The sequence below is a fragment of the Ictalurus furcatus genome, chromosome 16 (genome assembly GCF_023375685.1).
Source record: "Ictalurus furcatus strain D&B chromosome 16, Billie_1.0, whole genome shotgun sequence".
Taxonomy (NCBI): domain Eukaryota; kingdom Metazoa; phylum Chordata; class Actinopteri; order Siluriformes; family Ictaluridae; genus Ictalurus; species Ictalurus furcatus.
The window spans coordinates 3,295,407-3,316,732 of NC_071270.1; the positions used below are offsets into that span (position 1 = coordinate 3,295,407).

The 21,326-nt window shown below is 42.7% G+C and overlaps 1 protein-coding gene and 1 long non-coding RNA gene across 2 annotated transcripts in view; both read left to right on the forward strand.

The window, feature by feature from the left end:
• Window positions 1-7,641: 7,641 nt before the first annotated feature.
• LOC128620895 (uncharacterized) lies at window positions 7,642-11,866 on the forward strand. The gene is made up of 3 exons (XR_008388190.1): window positions 7,642-10,357; window positions 10,497-10,643; window positions 10,754-11,866. It is a non-coding gene; the product is annotated as an uncharacterized LOC128620895 (long non-coding RNA).
• Window positions 11,867-20,222: 8,356 nt separating this feature from the next.
• kirrel3a (kirre like nephrin family adhesion molecule 3a) overlaps window positions 20,223-21,326 on the forward strand; it is a 53,865-nt gene continuing 52,761 nt past the window's right edge. Inside the window, exons 1-2 of the mRNA XM_053645855.1 lie at window positions 20,223-20,307; window positions 20,848-20,909. Of these exons, the coding sequence (XP_053501830.1) occupies window positions 20,223-20,307; window positions 20,848-20,909 (147 nt within the window). The remainder of the gene's footprint in view (window positions 20,308-20,847; window positions 20,910-21,326) is intronic.

Below are 21,326 nucleotides of genomic sequence, written 5' to 3' on the forward strand. Positions count from 1 at the left end.
GATGTCACTCGGTCCGGAGAGCTGCACGAGCTTTAATATAAACACATAATCCATATTTCTCATCTGGAAAGTTTCGAACCTTGCGGTCTTCACCGTGGGCGTCTCCACGGTGCCGCACTCGTCTAACAGCTCCGAGTCCGTCCGTCCACGTCCTGGCACGGATGAGTCCGTTTTCTGCTCGCCGCTCCGTGAGCGATGGCAGGCTCTGGACAGGCGGCAGATGCGAATTGTCAAGCACTTTGTCGAGCTCCTGAATAGATCCCCGTGTGAATTCTAAACACGTCATGTGCGGAGATTCATGTTTACAGGCATGTCGCTAATAGGTTTAAGTACTAAACTCTTAGCAGTACCACGATACGTTGAAGCGGAAGCTGTAGGCTTTGTTGGCGCGTTGATGCCGCCTCAGCAGACATGTCACACGGACATGTCGTTACTATAGAAACAATGATTGAACTTTGAGACAAGAACTGCGATTTGCGCCTGGTTTGGTTCGGCGTTTAATTTATTCACGATGTCACACACCACAGTAGTGGATAATGCCTCATATGAAAAGTAGACGCTCAGGGCTTTTGGAGGTTTTCATCAATATTTCTTTTTTACCTAGCCTGCTAGGTTTAAAAGCTATCATTTGAACTGATCGACAAGCAAACGGCTCGCACCCCTCCCCTTTTTCCTATCGGCCTGCTCAGCAGCAGCTAAACATGGAGTCACGATACTCTATGTACAGAAACCCAACATCGTCCTGATTAATCTTCGAGCAGGCTTGCGAGAAAGGGTTTAACAATATTAAAACGAGCGCGTTTATATAAAGCCGTGTTAGTGGATTAGCCTGTGATCAGATCGCTGCTAACCAAGAGTTACCAAACTGTCCATGGTGGGTTAGTATGGTGGAGATGTGAGAAGCGGCTGACGGGATGAATATTTCGGACTCGAGCAAGCGAGCACCGCGCCAGCTGGTCATCTTGATTTGAAGTTCCAGCCAAGCGAGTGGAGCTTACCGCAGACCGTATCGATTTGACGCTTTCCCAAGAATCATTTTTTTTGTTGTTGTTGCCCTTTTTAATTCATGCTATAATGACCCCCTAGTGAAGTTGCCGAAAGCTCATTAAGTTTGAAATGAAGCTGTACGCTAAGTCAGAGTAGTCGTGAGCGTGCGTAGCCTCCTGAAAGGGCACAGACTGGGCGGGGAGGGAGGAAAAAGGAGTCACTGTTTTTGTTTTTTTGTTGTTTTTTTTTTCCCCCCTCAGGCTGACAGCGATCCGTTAATTAAGCAACCTAATGGCTGTAATTGCACCCATTCATGGCCCCAGCTGCTGAGGTAATGCTAGGTTTGCGGTGCCTGCCAGGATTCAGCTGTCTCTGAGGTGAAAGCACTCGAAGCCCAGGCATGCAGGGGGTCTGTGTTTGACTTTCGCTGCTCCTCCTGGCTCGTATGGCAGCAGCTGCTCCAAGACATTTTCGCCCACGCCGCCCTGCGCCGTCACCTTACCTGGCACTCCGTCTCGATCTGAAAGACGCCTGCCGAGCGACGAACCGCGGGACAATGCCCGAGCAGGTGCTTCGAAACAAAGTCCAAAAACAACACAAACACTGGCATGTTTTTCTCTCCGAATGCAGATCCGGAGCCAGCGCCAGCCGTAATGTCCTGTTGGCAAAAGATGCATGCTAATTAACATCTTGGCACCGTTGACCCGCTTCGATTCCAAGCTAATCCCAAGCTCAGTTTGAGTTTATCCCAAAATTCAGCACGTCGAAAGGATTTCTGACGCTTTCTAGACCTACGCTTCCGAAAAAGTTGGGACAAGTATGGAAAATGCGAATGAAAACAAAGAGGAGTGATTTGTAAATGTCCTTTGTTTTGTTGTATGTAAACAAAAGTAAACAAAACGTATAAAGACAAGGTATTTGAATTTTCAAAAAGAAATGAAATTCACGAAGTAAAACAGGAAGTGATGCGTTAACGGTGCGTTTTCAATATAGTACAGCGTGAATTGAATTTTCGAACGCTTCTTTTCGACGCTCCATACCGTCCCAGCTTTTTCGGAATTTTGGGTTGTATGTTCAAGTAAACTTTTTGAAGGACCAGTTACTTAAAATTCCTTTCTTACAAGACTGAACGGAGACCGCGTATACCTTTTTTAACGCACGACCGTGAGCTTACGTGATTAGCTTACGGCTATCGACAAGACCTCGATTCGAAGCGGTCATGTCTCGCGCTTTACCGCGTTATCGCTCGGATCACGTGAGATTCGCGCCGTTCCGACTCCACGATGCGGAGAATAAACGCGTGTCACTTGTCGTTGCTTCGCGAGTCTGACCGCAGAGGGTAAATGCGACTGTTTGACAGGAGACGCGTTATAGACGCGGCGTATCCGGAAATACATGGGGGGGGGGAGAGAATGAAGATTGACGTGACCACATGGTGTTGTCGTAGGATCGTGAAGAGATGTCAGTTTGAAGATGAGTCTTAATTGAACAAGAAAATGAAATGGATTGCATCTGTCTGTGTCTACAGATGTGCTCGAAGTGATTCAAATAGAAACGCAGGCAAGATGGAAAATGTGAAAACGACGAATGAGATCATGTTGGGTTTTCGAATGAAATTCCGTGCTATTTTTTTTCCCCCCTTCTACCTGCTGATACTGGTGCAGTGGGATTTATCCCTCGCTCATTCGCATTAAAAAAAAAAAAACGTGCCACTACTTTCTCGCTTACTTTCGCATGCTTTCCTGCTCGAACACACCGATCCGGCATTAATGAGCTGATTAACTGACGAGTAATAAAAAGTTCGAGCGAGAGGAGAATTCAATAAGAAGTCAGAAACTCTTCAGAAGGAAGCGCTGCCTCGTGGAAACGGAGAGTAACCTGCGGTAAGCCATTTCCTGTGGCGTGTGGTAATGAGACGTGGCCGAGAGCGATGGTGTCGGATCGTAACGTGTTCGGGGTTGAGCCGGAGAGCAGGACCGGAGCACTCCGAGCCCTGACGGGTGAGCGCCATGCCGATGAAGCTGTCAGGTGGTGTGAACCGCAAGCTCGCACCGCCGAGACGGGGAGAAGTCCGCCGAGGCTGGAGGAACGGAACAAATACGACCCCCTGGTGTTATCTCATCATCCTCTGACATTCTCAAGACACTGGGGTTTGAGAGAGAAGTGCTGAGAAGGTCTTACAGATAATGGTGTTATTGGCGCACCCGGTAAAAAAAAAAAAACAACAACAAAAAAACAACCCAATACTTTGCAGGGTGACGGAAAGAGATGATCTCGAAGAGATTTTCAAGATGAATGACGGTATATTTAATCGTCTTTAAGCGCGCGGACGTATCGAGACGTCTTCTCTTTTCTAGTGTATACACGTAAATTCCTGCCACCTAGTCGTTATATTCTCGGAGAAAATGACGTGCCTGAGCACTGAAAACAAAACAAGACAGGAAGTCGTCGGCCGATGTTTCCTCTACGAGGAAGACGATATCGTCCGTGACCGCTTAGCGTCGATCGTTCTTTTTTTTTTTTTCTTCCCCTCTCGACACACTTAACAACAACGTGATGACTCTATAAAGCGATTAACGCCGTACGTAGCGTCATAAGTGTCCGTGAGCGTACGCGGGTCCGTTTCCGTTCGTTTCGTTTAGCGTAAACCTGTCACAATATCCGACTGAAATGGAAATTCTGTCCTTAATGTAAATACGTTTGATCTGAGGATGATTTGTTTCGTGTTTTCCAGTGTAGCAGGAGAGTTCGACGGTATGGTGGCTTTACTGGACTTTATTGCATTCGAGCTGTTCTAATATATAGATATACTGTATATAAATATATAAATATATGTACTATGAGTCACGCTGTAACTGCGTGTTGGCTGTAAGTGTCATTTTGTTGCCTGTCCAGTCACGATGAAAGAATCATATCTTAGATATAGGATCGAGGTAAGGGGTATTTTTGTTGTTGTTGTTGTTGTTGTTGTTGTTGTTGTTGTGTCTCTGGCTGTGGAACAAGGAAAGGAAAAAAAATAAATAAAACTATCATGATGGTGACCGCTAGTCTACTGACCGGACTTGTCCACCAGGGTATAAATAAATAAGATAGACTCGTAACCTTTTTCTCAGCGAGGTACTGATTCCTCCACCCTTTATGTGTCGGTTGAGTGTTACATGGAGCCAGTTCGGGAACAATCAACACACATGCTGGGACCTGCAGCTAAAGATACACACCTTTCAGTCACGGTCTGAAGGAAAGACACTTTAAATGTAAAATAAATAAAGAAATAAGTAAGCAGGCGAACTCTCCGGCCTCTGCTGAGTCGAGGCATTTGGCACCGAGGGAGATGAGAGTGGGTTTGAGAATAGATGCTTCACCCAGAGCGAGAATCCTGAGATTCAATTTGGTTGAGTGTGTGTGTGTGTGTGTGTGTGTGTGTAGGGGGGAGGTCAGGTAAATCTGATGCATAGTGCAAAAGCTCAGAGTGAAGGCAGGCTGCATGCTTATTTGCCATCTGTCGTCTGCTTGCAATTTTCTCACAGCTCTTACGGAGGACCGGACAGTGTTTGAGAGTGTGTGTGTGTGTGTGTGTGTGTGTGTTTTCTGCACAAATCATCTCATTTTTGTCCTCACCACACTCCAGTTTTGTGGCTTTGCTCTTACATGATGAAAGAAGACCTGAAAGCTTTTTTTTTTTTTTCTTTTGGTCTAAAATTCGGACCCTGCGTACGACACGTTAAAGACGAGCGCTCGGCCGTTTCTCTCTCGAGACGAAGGTCTTGTTGTGAAAAACCCCGAAGTGATTCAAAGTGAAAGTGCAGCGTCAGTGCAGACAGTGAACGGTCACTCTGTGTGTGTGTGTGTGTGTGTGTGTCTGTGGGTGTGTGTGTGTGTGTGTGTGTGTGTGTGTGTGTGAAAGCAAATCACTGGGAAGTAAATGTAAAGTAAATGGGAAGTAAATGAGGAAATACGTGTGGTTTTCCAAGGTTTACTCAGACTTGTTTTTTTGTTTTTTTTTAAATAAATGAAGAAGTCTAAAAGATCTCATTTATTTATTTATTTATTTATTTAGTTATTTATTTATTTATTTATTATATCAAGAGACGTGACGTCATTGAATGAATGCACATTAAAATAAGATAAAAATCGCAATAGATTTCGCAAGAAAAATGATCTGACAAAAGCGCTTAAAAGAAATAAATCCATCGCACAAGAATTATTTGTTTGTTTGTTTGTTTGCTTGTTTGTTTGTTTATTTTAAATAAATGAATAAATAAAAACGTTTCTGACGAGAACGATTTTGGACCAAATAAATCAATAAGTGCAAATGTATTTTTTAACAGAAAAGACTCATTTAAATACATTATGTATTTATTTATTTATTTATTTATTTATGTATTATTAAGGGTTTTTTTTTTTTCCAGTAAGAAAACTTGTTCTTAATAAATAAATAAATAAATACTACTTTTTTTTTCTAGCAAGGAAAAAAACGTTTCAAATAAATGTCGAACAGGTGGAACATGTTTTGTATTTTTCTCATTATTTATTTATTTATTTATTTACTTACTTACTTATTTTATTTTTAGTTGAAGCATTTCTGGCACAACGCAGTGACTCATCCGTATTAAATAATGACACCTCGTATTAAATAATTAATACGAGTAATTCTGCCCGCTCGGTGACGCTCCGAGTGTTCGCTCTATTCTAGCGGCTTTGTTTCCTCTCGAACGCTTATTCGAGTACAGTTTGAAAATCCAACCAAAGAATAATAAAGTGAATCGAGAACTGTTCATTTTATTAGGAACAAAAGTAGTCCTAATCTCACCGTTAAAGGCTTCGTATCAGTCTTTAAGCCCGGCGCGTATACGGTATACACGTTAATATACGTTAATATACGACGTACAGTATACACGTCGGCCCCCCGGGCGTGTGGATGATTCATGCTGGTAATGGGGTTAATGTTGTTAATGGTAAAAATAGAGATTAAACTGGAATACAACAGGAGAAATGACCAGGAACACATGGGAGCGAAAGCGACTCTGGGGGGGAGGGGCATCCACTTTTTCTCCTCTGTCAATCAAAGGCCAATCCTGGGTGTCTGTGAGGGTCTGTTCGAAATAATCCCCAAACCTCACGCAGCTAAATATATATCTCCGCAAAATGGAAGTGACGTGACATGATATCCTGTGGCGGTAGGATAAAAAAAAAAAAACGCTCGATTCGTTCGTAATAAATAAAACATTTCTTAATGTCGCGATAACGCTGTGTAAACAGACACCCGCTAAATGGAGCACAGGAGTACTGGCAATATTTTCCCAATATCATATGAGTTGGATATCACAATATTTCCTCAAATCGATCATCAGCGCGTGTCTAATGTCCTCATGGCCTGAATATAATACTGAGATTATGGCATTACACGGGGGTTTAATAGGATCCACGCCGCAACAAGTAGCGGCCCGGTCGATAACGCAGGCGGAGCCGCGCGCTCCTGACAGAATATAATAAGAGGTTTGTTTCATTAAATTACTGCGTTTCCTTTTGTAGCCGCACAAACCCACATATGAGTATCGATCCTTCTCAAGTCTGATGGCCTGGCGTTCAGTAGCGATTGCTTAGCCCTGCTAAAACACATCGATTGTTTATGGCTCTGCCTCGCAAGGCTGCACGCCTCCAGCTAAAAAGTTTACTCATTAGATCATTTTAATTCCCGCGGAATAACGATTTTCCCATCGTCTTTCCGTTTCGCGCTCTCGCTCGTCTGAAATAATTAGCGCGTTTGCCCCGATCGTTCATTAAGTATTTGCAAATCGAAAAGGAACGCGTCCGCTCGGCTGCTTGGCGTGCGTGGGCCTCGTCTAATTACAGATATCCGTGGTCGATTCTTGCTTTACGGACCTTTTTATAACCCGTTGTTGTTGTTGTTCTGTTTTTGAACGACATCTCACGCGCTCGTTCTATAAAGGTTCCTTGTCCTTTCTGACACATTCTGTTTGATGGCGTTAAATATTTCTGACATGTTAAAGGCATCTTCCTGGGTGCAGATCATATAAACAAAGCTGTGTCTCCGTCGCCATGGCGACGCCGTTCCAACCTGTAGTCCAGCCGACTGCTACAGCGCATCATAGAAATTCAGGGACGGATAAGAAGCGGAACGTTGGAAGGTTATGGACACCAGAACGATGGGATAAATATGGAAATATTCTTGTTTTAATGTGATACCGTCCCCTCCAAAACTATTGGAACGCAAAAGGCCTATTCGCTTGTTTTTAAGGGTTTGAGATCAAATTTCAGCGTTTATTTTTCCTGGGTTTTAAACAACATAGAGCACAGTCTTGTATCAGAGCGGTCGATTTATAGGCGAGCAAAAATACTGGAACACGCCATTGACTTGGGGGGGTGGGGGCGAAGTAGGCGGGGTTTTCCTTGTTACCCAGGTGTGTCCTGTTAGATTGATTGTTTAAACAATAAATCGCTCTGAACGTCTACGCTTGGTTTTAGCCTTCAGGTTCACCTGTGAAGACTGAATATGTTGGTAAAAAGGATAAACCAACATGAAGATCAGAGAGATGCCTATGGGAGAAAAGCAAGCCACTTTGAAGCTGAGAAGAGAAAGGAAAATCAATCTGACAAACTGCACAAAAACTTTGGGGATAGCCAATACAACAACGTGGAATGTCCTGAAAAAGAAAGAACCCACTGACATCGACATCGTCATCGACGCCGCTGACGGTCAGCGTTATACACTAACTCCAAACCCTCCCCAAATTACATCATCTAGGATATAGTACGTGTTAAATCGGACATGTGTGGGCGGAGACAGCGGTGAGAAATCCTCCAGCGCTCAAAACAGGCTCTTCTCCATATTCAGCTAGTTCGCTAGACACCGTTATAGACAGGAATATGTAGAAATGTCTGCTCGGAACACAGGAGTGAACTTAAAACGATAATAACTTACGACAGCTAGGGCACTTTTGAAAACGCTCCGGCTCGCTGGAAGTACACTTTACCTTGGAATATAATAACTGAAAAGAAGCAGAAGGACGTCGTCATGAAAAGACAACCGTGACAGTCGCGGAGAGACAGAAACGCATCTGTTATGTGAACGTTTATTTAAAAAAAATAAATAAATCTTTATCCGTATGCCATTTTCATTTATTTATTTGTTTGTTTATTATTATTATTATTATTATTATTATTATTACTCCCCTTATATCACCTTATTCTTTTTGCAAATTCCCATTCTGTAGCTGTCTGGCGTGTCTCATTTCCCGTTTTCTCTCCGTCCCCGTCTGCTGTAACGACCCTGCTTTTTTTTCTTTCTTTCTTTCTTTTCTTTCCTTTTTTTCTTTTTGTCGTCTGAAACCTTTTTCGAGATCCTCCGAGACGACTTTATATCTGGTGAGGTATTTATGGAAATGAAAAGCCCAGCACTTATTGAGCTATTTGGCAGTTTCAATTAGACTTTTTTTTTCTTTTTTCCCCACTTTAAGTGTTAGTTTTAATTGCTAAGAGCCTGTCTTGACAACAAGAAGCACATTCACTGACAAACTCGGATGAGTTTCGGGGGAACACGGGAAAGCAATAAACGCAATAAATACACTCGAGCGCAGTAAAATGCGTACTTTGTCTGTCTGATTTAATCGCACGAGCATCGGCTTTGCCGCAGAAAACTGTTTTATTTCTGTAAAAAGCGGCAGAGACGGAAGGTTCGTGGTAAAGCTCACTGCCAGTCTTTGTATTTGCCAAATTGATGAGTCTAGACTGGGTTTTTCCTTAAAATTACTTCTTGCCTCTTGGGACGTGTGAAGGGAACAAGCAGGTCGGGAGATACTGGGCATACTTCACTGCGTAAGCCATTTTGGGACATTTTATTGGCTTTAATGCCAAATAGTCTATTGGGTACGAGTTGATTTTTTTAAAAATGGTTTTATTATGAGGTAGTGGCTGTAAGGATTGGACTTGTTTTTAGTATTTAATCCGTACAATGAATAGCCACAAAAACCAAACCACGTCTTTTGGTTTTAACTTCTACAGAGTTCTTCATTTATTATGAAAGACTAATTTTTTTTTTAATTATAACTGGATGTAGTTAGGAGAGAGCCTTAATCAGTTAACTGCTGCAGGCTTTGCATTTCAAAAAAAACTTAATTATAAAGGACTCTTGGTAACTCAAACTAACTCCAACTAAACTTTTTACTTTTAAACTTTTAATGTAACTTTTCGACTCGTCTGTAATGACCGAGCCGGAGAGGACAAGTACAACGCGGACCGTTGCAGGAAGAAACGATCGTGCCATTTGGATTGTTTCTCGTTCACATAACCGTGTAGGGGAACGTGACGAGGAGCTCCTGATCTTCCTCACGTTATCAGTCAGGACGAGTGAAAACAGATCACAGATCACCTCTTATTGCAGGCTCCGGAAGTTTTAAAGCGAGCAGGTTGACGCTTGTAAAAATGAATACGAGCCCTTAATCCTTCACAGTGATATGTTAAAGAAAGTGAGGTTTTAGCGTTAGTATTATTATTACATTATTTAAACCAATCAGGAATAAGATTAAAACCAGTGGACCCATGAGGAGTGGGATATATATATATATATATATATATATATATTAGGCAGCAAGTGAACAGTCAGTTCTTGAAGTTGATGTGTTGGAAGCAGGAAAAATGGGCAAGTGTAAGGATCTGAGCGACTTTGGGAAGAGCCAAATTGTGATGTCTAGACGACCGGGTCAGAGCATGTCCAAAATGGCAGGTCTTACAGGGTATTCCCGGTATGCAGTGGGTAGTACCTACTAAAAGTGGTCCAAGGAAGGATAACCGGTGACCTGGCAACAGGGTCATGAGCACCCAAGGCTCCCAGAAGAGCTACTGTAGCACAAATTGCTGAAAAAGTTCATGCTGGCTCTGATCGAAAGCTGTCGGAACACACGGTCCTAAATTCCCCAGATCTCAATCCGATCGAGCGTCTGGACAAACAAGTCCCGTCCATTGAGGGCCCACCTCGCAACTTACAGGACTTACAGGATTCGCTCCTAACCAGAACCAGGTGCCAGATCCCACAGCACACCTTCAGAAGTCTCGTGGAGTCCGTACCTCGACGGGTCCGAGCTGTTTCGGCGGCACCGACAAGACGGACGCGCTCAATTTCAAGCAGGTGCTTGTAATGTTATGGATGATCGGTGTATAACACCGTGCAGTGGAATGCTCGATTCTGATTGGTCGGGACGTGCGCATTATTTCCATATAACCGCGCTGTAACACGAACGTGCTCCTTCTCGTATCTTCTCGTTTCTATAGTAACCGCTCATACACAAGGCCTCGTACGGAAGACGCTCCACATAATCTACGACTAATAAGAAACGGATTTTAAGTATAACCTGTATAACAAAATTCATTTTTCTGGACTTAGTCCCTCAGATTACTGTATTTTTATTAATAGATTTTCTCAAATAAGTGCGTTTTCTGGAGTTAATGCTTTGGATAATTGCCCCCCCCCCCCCCCCCCTTCTTTTCCGTAGTCCGTGCTCAGCTTTCAGAGCTGCTGTTGTAGAAACTTCACGAACCCCTTCCGACCAATCACAGACAAGAAATGAAATTAAGTTAAGGAAGTTAAGGAAGAATGAAAATGATGAGGCATTCTAAATCCTGGTCTTCTCAGAGTGCAGGTGAGGTATGAAGGTAACTCCAGGCACATCAAAAAAAGGTTTATCTTTCTGGAGAGGAAAATAATAATCCTTTTTTTTTTTTTTTTTTTTTTTTTTTTTAAATGAGGAAGACAAGAAAGAAGCAGAGAAAGAAAGGTTTATTTTATGGTCGAGTGCATGTTAATTAATTGGTCTTGGCTTTCGATTACGGCTCCCGACACCAACCTGCCATCTGTCCGCGGTAATAAAACTGCAAAATAGTACGTTTCCATTGAAATCTGCTCGTGCCGCTGATTCGGATTTTCAGGCTTTTTTTTGTTCCTTCTTCTTTATAGAGTGCGAGACTCGTGATGTGATGATACACGATGTCCTGCGCGCTCGTTTTAGGCCGTGATGAGGAGAGATGTGACGGACGATAGGCCTCGTCACATTCGAGAGCTAAGAAGAGTCCTACTGTAATGGAGTCAGAGACCTTGGGGTGAAAAAGATTAAAGCTTCGGCTGCATCACATCTCACTGCTGCTATGAGAACATGAGCGTGTGTGTGTGTGTGTCAGAGAGAAACACAGGACTGAATATAAAAGACCCGCCAGACAGACAACACGGTGATCTCTGCTCTGCTTTTACATTTGTTTCGTTCAAAGCGAATAAGAAAACAAACGAGCCTGACAAAACCGAACGAGTTGTGAGTCAGCGTTCGTTTCTTCTGACTCTATCTTTCACGCGTCTCGGAGAAACGGCTCGACAATTATCTGCTTTTCCACCGCCAAACAAAAGCTCGTCAGTTGGGCGTTTGACTTTTTGGCAGGGAAGCAAAATAGTCATTAATTCTGCCACAGAGCAAATGGCTATTTGCTGATATTATGCGCGTGCATTTAAAAAACTCGCTCATTTGCATGCACGGCGGCTAGTTCGAGCTCTCGAGCAACATCAACCCCAATAAAATTTTATTCCTCGGATCGCTTTGAGCCGTGCCCCTTTACCCCGTGGCAACATTAGCATAAATACACGGCCCATTTCTCCAGCGTCTTCGTATCGAACCTCCCACGTTAGGCCGTGTAACTCGCGGGTCGCGATAAATTGCTGAAATGCATTCTTAATGCTGCTGTCTGACTGTATTTCTTACTTTTTCTTATTAGCGGTCTCGCCTTTACCGCCGAAAAATGAAATAAATAAACAAACTTTTAAATAGTTCTAAAGCCGTGTAAACTGAAACTCTGTAAGCTTTTCATCAGGTCGATCTAAATCGGTCATAGTCGCCCACACAGGAACATTTTCTTCTCGGCGCGTGCACCTGAGTACATCAAGCGTCTTTCCCGAGAGCACGATGCAACCGAAGACACACGTTGTAGAACTCCGACGTACACGTTTCCGTGCGTTCGGACCCCTTGAGAACAAGCCCGAGGCGACAACGGCGAAGAAAAAGTCTCGAGAGGAATCGGACTCGGCGCTTCCGAGTCTTCAGGGTGAAATCAGACGGCGTAGATTAGATTAGAAGAATCGAGTCGGACGGTACTACGGTACGCGTGTTAAAAGGATGCCCGGATATATAACGAGCAGATATTCATATCGCCGTCGACGTTCACGGGGAAAGTCGCTTGTGGTCAGAATGGAGTTAACGTCGATGCTTCCTGTGCCGCTTGTGTTTTAAAGGCGGCGGTCCGAGACGGGGTCCTTCGACGGACCGCCGTCTAGACGCACGCCTTTTAAACGTGAGATTTTATCGTGCTTTTCACGTGGAGTAAACGCGATAAAGCCGACGTTTATGTGAATCCGACGTGCTCGCTTTGTAAAGAAAACGCGCCCCATGGGATGAAAGATAAGCTGACCTAGCACTCCTTAGCTCGGGTTATTATTCTGTCTATAAGTGTGTCGCTAATTATTTTATGCGTTAAAAGATTTTAGTCCTCAATATGAGGAATGTCTCTGAACAGCATGTGGAAATGTTTTTGTTTTTAAAGGGATGATGCTATCAATTAAATAATAGTGGCATAGTTATGTATGTAATATTGGCTTCTAATGGCAGTCCATAGTTGTTGTTGTTGTTGTTGGTGGTGTTTTTGTTTTTTTGGAGTCTATGAACTACATATACGTTTCAGCATGGCATATTGTGATCCAGTGACGCTGGATTTAATACTGACTGAATACAGATGTGCACAATATGAAACAGGTCCTGGATTTAATTAGCATGCTTCGAAAACATACTAATTATTAGACGTAACTCTAACGATACAAGATTTACAGAAAGTTACTGAATTCAGTATCCAGTCGAGACTGCGTGTCTGTCCGACGTCGTTTGCTTGATAGGATTATTCGATCTGACACCTCGCCCCTCTGGCTCTTCTCCCTGACCTCCCCAGTCTGCCTCTCTGTGCCGTGAGAGAGTGTATTATAGCCGTGGCTCCGGTGGGCCGCTGCCCTGATCCTAATGCCGTGTGTCAGTCCTGGCACTCGTCTGTCCAAACTCATCCATCACACCACGGCACACTCGCAGTGAAACCTGTTCCTTCCCTCATCCACACGCCGCTGAGCCGTGGATCCTGAACGCACTCGTGATGGGTTCACACACCGTCTACTATCTCACACACACACACACTTTAACACAAGCTCACCTGCCTTGTCTGTACTTTCAATCGGATGCATTTTCGGTGCAAATATTCATCCTCAGCTCATCCGTCGAACGTTTCTGACGATCGTCGACTCTGAGATTAGACAGAAAGAATTTCACAAGTTGTTTGGGAAGTTCTATGCAACACGTCGACGGTTCAATGACGTTTCCTTTCTTTTGTCTCATAAGGCTTTTACAATCAGCTCAATTTAACGGACGAGTCGATGGACAGGTGGATTCACTGAAAGATATAGACGATGGTCTTATTTTACCTGTATATTTTTAGATCGATAAGGTTTTACCTGCGGATTCATTGTGGGTCGGAAACAGCCGGATGTTCACAACTCCTCGAGACAGCATGAGGATGAAAATGATTATAGTATACGGGTCGATATTTCCACGAGGAAAGTTGCGTATATTCACACTAGCTTCTTAAGTCGATTTCTGCATGATTATCCAAAAAAGAAGAAGAAGAAAAAAACAACCCACACCTGTGTGTAGTTCATGTTTCCATGGTTACCAGATGTTTCTTGATTTGAAGTACCTGAGACTGTTTTTCAATAGCGTCTGGACCACTGCCAGAGTGAAAGCAAAACCATGGGCGTGAGTGCTGTCTCTTGATTTGGGTTAATCCAATAATCACTTCTATTGTCCCTTACAAGAATATAATCACTGAGCGTGAGGTAAACCCATACCATAAAAACTAAGAATAATTGGACAATAGTCAAAGTTACTTGGGAACTTGTTGCACAAATATATATATATATACATACATACTCATATGCACACATAATACACACACATACACATATTAGAATTATATATATATATATATATATATATATATATACACACACTCATATGCACACATAATACACACACATATATTAAATAAATAAATACACATATTAGAATTATATATATATATATATATATATATATATATATATATATATATATATATATATATATATATATATATATATATACACACACTCATATGCACACATAATACACACACATAATACACACACACACATATATATATATATATATATATATATATATATATACACACACACTCATATGCACACATAATACACACACATATACATATTAGAATTATATATATATATATATATATATATATATATATATGTGTATGTGTGTGTGTGTGTGTGTGTGTGTGTGTGTGTGTGTGTTGATGGATGATACCCCTTTAGTTTTATTCGTTAGTTGTCCCACTTTTCTTTGTTCTCTAACATTATTAAAAATCACTGAACACAGATGTCTTTTGCACACAGCAAGATCAACTCCAAAAGAAATCATCTAATTCACCAGTGACTAATCCCTCCGAGACCGGCGGTCACTTTGGTCACAGTGGCGAAAGATTCGAGAAGCTAACATGCTGACTCAGTGTGTAACTTTGGTCTGAACGACACAAAGATACGTGGCGCAATACTTGTAAGAACCACAAGATCGATGCTTCCCTACTGAGGGTGATCCAGAATAACAGTGAGCAACCATTAATAATAAAAAAATCCATCTGGATTCTGAACTTGCCCCTAGTACTCATTTCATCCACCATCTCTCCTGGCATGTGGGAGAAATAAAAATAAAATAACTTGTTTTCGTAGCACCCGAATGTTCCTGATGGGGCCCGGGACTGGTTATCGTCACTCTGCTATGAGTCATTCAGCATCAGGCCGGTTGCTCTAATGTTGCTGGAATTTTTTGAGAAAAGACATGTGACACTTTCTTCCATTTGTTTTTCCGCTCGAAATCCCCAGCGATGATCTCAGCAAATGGAACTCTAAAGCTCATGCAGAATGTAATGTAAGCTGTCTAGAGTTTATATATATATATATATATATATATATATATATATATATATAGTCCTTTTACACATCACTTGAGGTTTAAACAAGGTTTTGTGCGCACCACCAGGTGTTCGGTGTAAAAAGCTTCTATACGTCTGTTTCGGTTTAGTTAAGTAAACACTAGAAAAACGTTTACGTGCATACTTTTTCCAGATTCTAATTAAACTCTTATGTATAGCAATTAATAAGGACATCGAATTTTTGGCTATACTTAGAACCGTCTAACTTATGCTAGCTACTTATACTTAATGCTAGCTAAGTTGAACCTACATTGAGAGATATCATTTCACGTTCACCTAAAAACCTTCTCTGTTCAACTTGAGGTTATGTGAGAGCGAGACATGAACACCAGTTGAATCTTGTTGACCGGGTCAGGTTATGTTGAGCTACGCTGACTCTCAGGTACTCATATTGGCGCATATTTTACACCAAGAGTCAATATTCGTCTCGTTGTTACCGTCTTTGACTTCCCAAAATACGTGTACGTTGCTCACTGGTTTGTCTTCCTGCAGCACGTTACTCATTGTCTTTACAGTTTCCGATGTCACTTCACCAATCCGCTGGGTTTTTTTTTTAGCCTCTTCATTTTAGCTTGTTTTTTTTTAATTCTGTTCCTAGTAAAAATCTAACATGCCTTTGCAATTCTAAGCTATGTTTATAAAAAAAAATGGTCATTACTGGTTGTTAGGACTCAAAACTGGAGGGCATTTTTAGTATTTCCGCGACTCTTGTTGACCGGGTCAGGGTATGTTGTGCTAACACTCTCAGGCAGTGATGCCAGGCCGGCTCGCGATCATGTTCGGTTTCCTTATTACCATCTTTTCATTTCCTAAACTCTACACACCTGCCTCACTGTTTTGGCTTTTTACAATGCTCATTTATCTTCTATTTGCACATATATATACATATATATATATGTATATTTTTTTTGACCAGGTCAGGTTATTTTGTTCTACAGTACCTCCCAAGTTGTACTGTTGGTGCATGAGAAGAGTCGCTATCATATCCGGGTTCACTATTACCCCCCGCCCCCCCTTGGCGTCCCAAACTCTATGTACCCGCCTCAATGTTTCGGTTTCCTACATTACTCATTTGCTCAATTTATTGTTTATTTATTGCTCCTTATTTACCGTCCCTTGCGACATCTGCATCTTTTCCTTTTTGCGATTCTTAGCCATGTCTAACATAGATCGACGTCACTGTTATCGGTTGTTAGTGTTCAGACGGCGTATGATCGCATATGCCAAGGAAGCCTAGAGAAGTCCTCCGAGAGTGAGGAAGACATAACGCTCACACAAGAGTTTTGCTGTTTAACTTATGGTCAGTTTTCCATACATTTTGGTGAATATTTTCGGCTCATCTAAAGAGGCACGACGTATTTAGGAACGCATAGTTCAAGTTCCGTTATGAATAGACCAATAAACCAATAAACTTTTTTCTTTTCTTTTCTTTTTTTTTTTTTAAATATATCTCCAGTAGTCCTCCTTTTATTATGCTGTGCATGGCAATGGCAATATATCTCCCATCCCTGTGCTAACACTTTAATTAAAACTGTCTATAGATATAAATCCATAGTGCAGAGTTACCGACTAGACTATACGCTCGTTCAAAATTACTTTTAACTTCAACAAGAGCACTTTTTAGAACTTGAATTAACTCGAGGATTTGCAATTACAACCTCGGTTGAGTGGACGTGAGATCGTTTATGTGTGAAAGTTCACGTACAATAAGCTGTCCTTGAGCAGGTTTGAGCTTGGAGATGTGTTCGGACGACAGCTTTGAAAAAAACGGGTGAATCCAGAATCATATCATCATCGCCAATCCAATCCGGTTAACAACAAACCCCTGGTTTTCCTCGTTGCTTGTTCTCCTAGTTGACCATACTTGAGATTTGAAAATTCCGACGACCCCGACGTAGCTGTATACCGCCAGAAACGACCGATAGTTCATTGTAAACAGAGCTTTACTGGTAGATTTGACAATTATTGCTATGACCCATCAGGATCGTTCGCCTCTGTTCATCAGCACTGGCACGGTTCATTTAGAGAAGTTAATTAGCCAGGGCCGAAGCTGCAGCCTGTCTTGACATATGAGACGAAATCAGCTTCGAGTTGACCTTTAACACAAGCAGCGTTACTCAGTCTCAGCAAGTCCATTAATTGTCAACAATCCATCATACATACCGTACAGTCATGCTAAAATTCGACCCAAACACTCATTAATATCAGGACTAGAAGATGAATGATGATTTCCAATGTAAATTCATTACTAGCTCTATTTTCTGAACTGCTTTCAATTTTGAATTAGCTCTTTTTATATATATATATATATATATATATATATATATATATATATATTTTTTTTACCCTCTTAAGTATGTCAAGAATGTTGTAAATGGAGGAGATTACAGCGTATCGGCTGGCTTTTTTCCAAAGTCATAATCCGTTTAGAGCACTAACGGGTGCAAATTGAATACTATTACTCTGATGATTCATGTAAATACTGCTGATACTGTCAAACCTGCCTTTATTGCATTTGTAGCAGGCAGGCAGGAGATTGGAAGGCTGGAAAAGCTCAGGCTACGGTACACTGCTTAGCTTCTACTTAAACGGAGCTTAACGTGGCCGTCGCTCAGCATGTTTGAGGCAGAAGTAGAGTCACTTTAGCTTTTCCGTATCACCTGTCGATAGTATTGTCGTCTCGAAATCTGCTTTCTCACTCGGCTCGCGGGCCGAGAATCCTTTTCTCGAGGAGACGATCCGAACGTCCTCTGTATACTACATCCGTGACGCTTTCACAGCCCTTCAGATCGGACCCGTTCGACTCGGCTGGTAACGCATCCGGCTTTGTTTTCTTTGTTTAAGAGTCTGACACGAGAAAGGAACGTGTTTATTATTTTAGTACTTCTCTTAACTGCGATCTATTTGCACCCCGATCGAGCGTTTCTCAGATTAGCCCAATTACTTGATGTTTTTATTTATTTATTTATTTACTTATTTTTGCTTTTGTTTCTCGGAAGATTGGACCGCATCCGTTCGAAGTGAGCTGCAGATCTGCGCGACTTTCGGAGCCAAACCCGAGACTCCCTATGATTTTCTTCACACCTCCGTATCCCTCGCCGGGAAAGATCTGGCATGTGAGAATTGATGAAAGCCGGGGCGGATGAAACACAGAGCAAATTCGGATCGTCGTACCTTCTCCAGATGAGGACTTCTCTAGGAATAGTCGCGTTATGAACCGTGGTCTGTCAACGGAAACGTCTCTCGCCGGGACATCCAGCAACCTCAAAGCACCAGAACGTAGCTTTATTACTCTAAAACTAGTTGACATGACAAAAAAAAAAAAAAAAAAAAACACCACGGTTTTCACCCTGGGTCTTTTATCTGAATATTACCTCGGAACGATGATTCGGGACGTTCAGATTAACGCTGTCTTATACAGAACCCGCAGCTATCCGGCCTAATTAACACCGAGGGATGAAAACAGCTTGACATATTTAAAACAAGTGTGTGTCGGAGTTTTCCGGATGTATAGCGCGGCAGCTGGTCGAGTGCTTTAGAACCGGGACGGCGAAATCTCTTTAGCGTGGGAGAGGGAGGAGGAAGCTGCCGAGTTTGACAGAATTCATTATGACGTGATTGCCAGGCTGTTGAGCCCGAGCTAATCACCGAAATGTGTGTGTCTAATTGCTGACTTTCAGAGGCCCTGATGGCAATCACAGGGCTGCAGCTGAATGAAAGATTGAGCTGTGATTTCTGTCTGTCGCTGAAGTTTATTTGGGCATGAAGACTATGAGAATAAGTGCGTGGGGGTGTGTGTGTGGGGGGGGGACGACACTTGGGAGCGTACCGTTCCAGAAAAATCCTCAACAGCAGGTCGGTGGTGTGATGAAGCAGAGTTACTATTGCCACCCGACGTTGGTTATTTTCCTATAAGAGCACGTCCTGTAAGTGTTCGGTCGCTCTTAGACAATTACAGCAATTACAATTTTTAATATGTGGAAAAATGGCATCGTACTTTTTATCCATTTCTAGTTACGTTTAATGTTTGCGAAACGTCCGGAAAACAAGATTATCATCGTAGAAGGTCATTCGTTCATTCAATCTTTTCATGTTATTATGTAAAAAAAAAAAAAAAAACACCAAAAAAAACTACAGGTCATTGTAGTTATATCATGTCACTAAGAAACCGTCATGAAGAATGGCGACACTGGAGACTCCTTCCACGACCGTAAAACGAATGTCTTATTACAGAAAGCTTCGCCGTATCGATGGTTTGTTTTCCGCTGTCGATTAAGCACATCGCCTGCCATGCGAGTCCCCGTGAACGAGCCGTTACTATAGAAACGATAACGTATTAGTAACGTGCGCGTTTAAGATAAACCTGTGATTTGCAGCTGCTCTACTGTCAGGTTTGAGAGATCTTATAGAAGATTGAATCGACACCTCCCGTCCAATCAGAATCGAGAACTCGGCTCGTTTGACCTGACGCTTGTGCCTCGTTCCCGAACGCTTTCGGATCTTGACTCGTTGGCTGCAGCTGTCTCACACCTTCTCTGTTGGCGAGGCTCTCGAGTGAGATTTTCAGAGTTCGGCGTAGAGGCTGAGCGGTGGGTGTTTGCGGTTTCCTCATGCCCTCCCACGTCGTAGAGGATTGTTTACATGGATGAAGCCAAGGGCGCTGCCAAGCACGGTTCACTGCAGCTTGACTAGTGTGGTTATGACACTGCCTGTCGTGCTCCTGCACTCCGAGTGTGTGTTTGTGCGTGTGTGTGTGTGTGTGTGACTCGAACTTCCACACCGATTGACATTTCCATTACTCGCGGTCTTGTGCCTCTGTCCGAGTCAGGTAATACCTAGCAAGGGACAGGTTACTTAACCTGTTCCTGTATCCTATCTGACATTTCAGCCCTTTTGATTTTTTTGCCCCAGGAGGAGAACATTAGAGGGTTTCTCAGGCGCTTTTAAACAATAATTATGAGCGGAGGAGGAAATATACCAAGCTGTTTGCATGCTAATCTTTGTTAGTAACTTGTGATCTTCGGTGATCGCCAAGATTTAGTTTGTAATTAAAATTCTCAGTTTTGCTTTTGGTTAAAACTTCTTCCATCGACATGTTTGCCCACGATGCCGTTCCTGTCGGCTACCTGCTGATAGAGGTGCAGCGAGACTTCAACTTTCATGCTAATATCGCTAATAGTGCGTGTAGAACACTAACTAGCCTCTGCTGTACCTTTAGAGCAGCTGTGTCATATAGCTCCATTGCATTCTGGGACTTCTAGATGAATCCAGCTTTCGCACCAACGTCGCCAATACTTTTATTCTGGAATTCTCTTTAATATGATGTCGAACTTCACTGGAAATTGGTGGGTGAGTAAAGAAGCCCTTGCTCTTGTGTTTTTAGGAGCTAGACCTGAACGTTATCCCTCGTGTTTTGGGATTGCAGAATTTTTTATTATTCTCGGACCAACGAAAACACAGCATCGAGCAAGACCACCAGCACCAGAATCGCTAAACATGTCGCAGATATGTTCTTTATGCGGGAGAAAAAAACTGGAAACGCAGCTACTGTCCATTTTTTATTGCTCAGAATTAAGACACGCTCCTCAAGACAAAGAGCGATGGGTGAATGATAGGCGTGACAAGGAGAGCTTACCGTAAAGAGATTTGTTCTCTCTAGCTAAGCTTTCCCCAAGCACTTCCACCCCACACCCTCTCCCGCCGCGTGTACTGCTACAGAGACTAAGCTGGATCCCGATGAGGATATGGGAGTGCTTTGCGAGGACATTATTCATGATAAGGTCAGCCTGTCAGTTCAGGAGTACTCCGTAATCCTCACTGACTTGACCTTTCCAGCACATATTAGGTCCGTTAGTTCAGCCAGGAGAGCCTCGGCTGTGAGCGAGCTGTCAGCGAGGTCACTCGCCCGTTCAGGGGAAATTGTATCCAGGACCCTTTAGGCAGCGGCTTCCCCAAGCGTGAGTAATTCAGGCCGACTCATTCCTCATCGCTTACCAGCCCACAGGTGAAGCCCACATGTCGGCATGCGAACCTGAAGCCAAGCTGAGCATGTGGTGGGGGCGTGATGCGCACACGAGCCAGATAGTTCCAATTCAAACCAATCAAACTCAATTTTCTGGAAATTAAAGCAGTGGAATCACAGGGGGTTAGACGTAATATAAGTATAAAAACGTATAGACCAGACATCCGGATCAAAA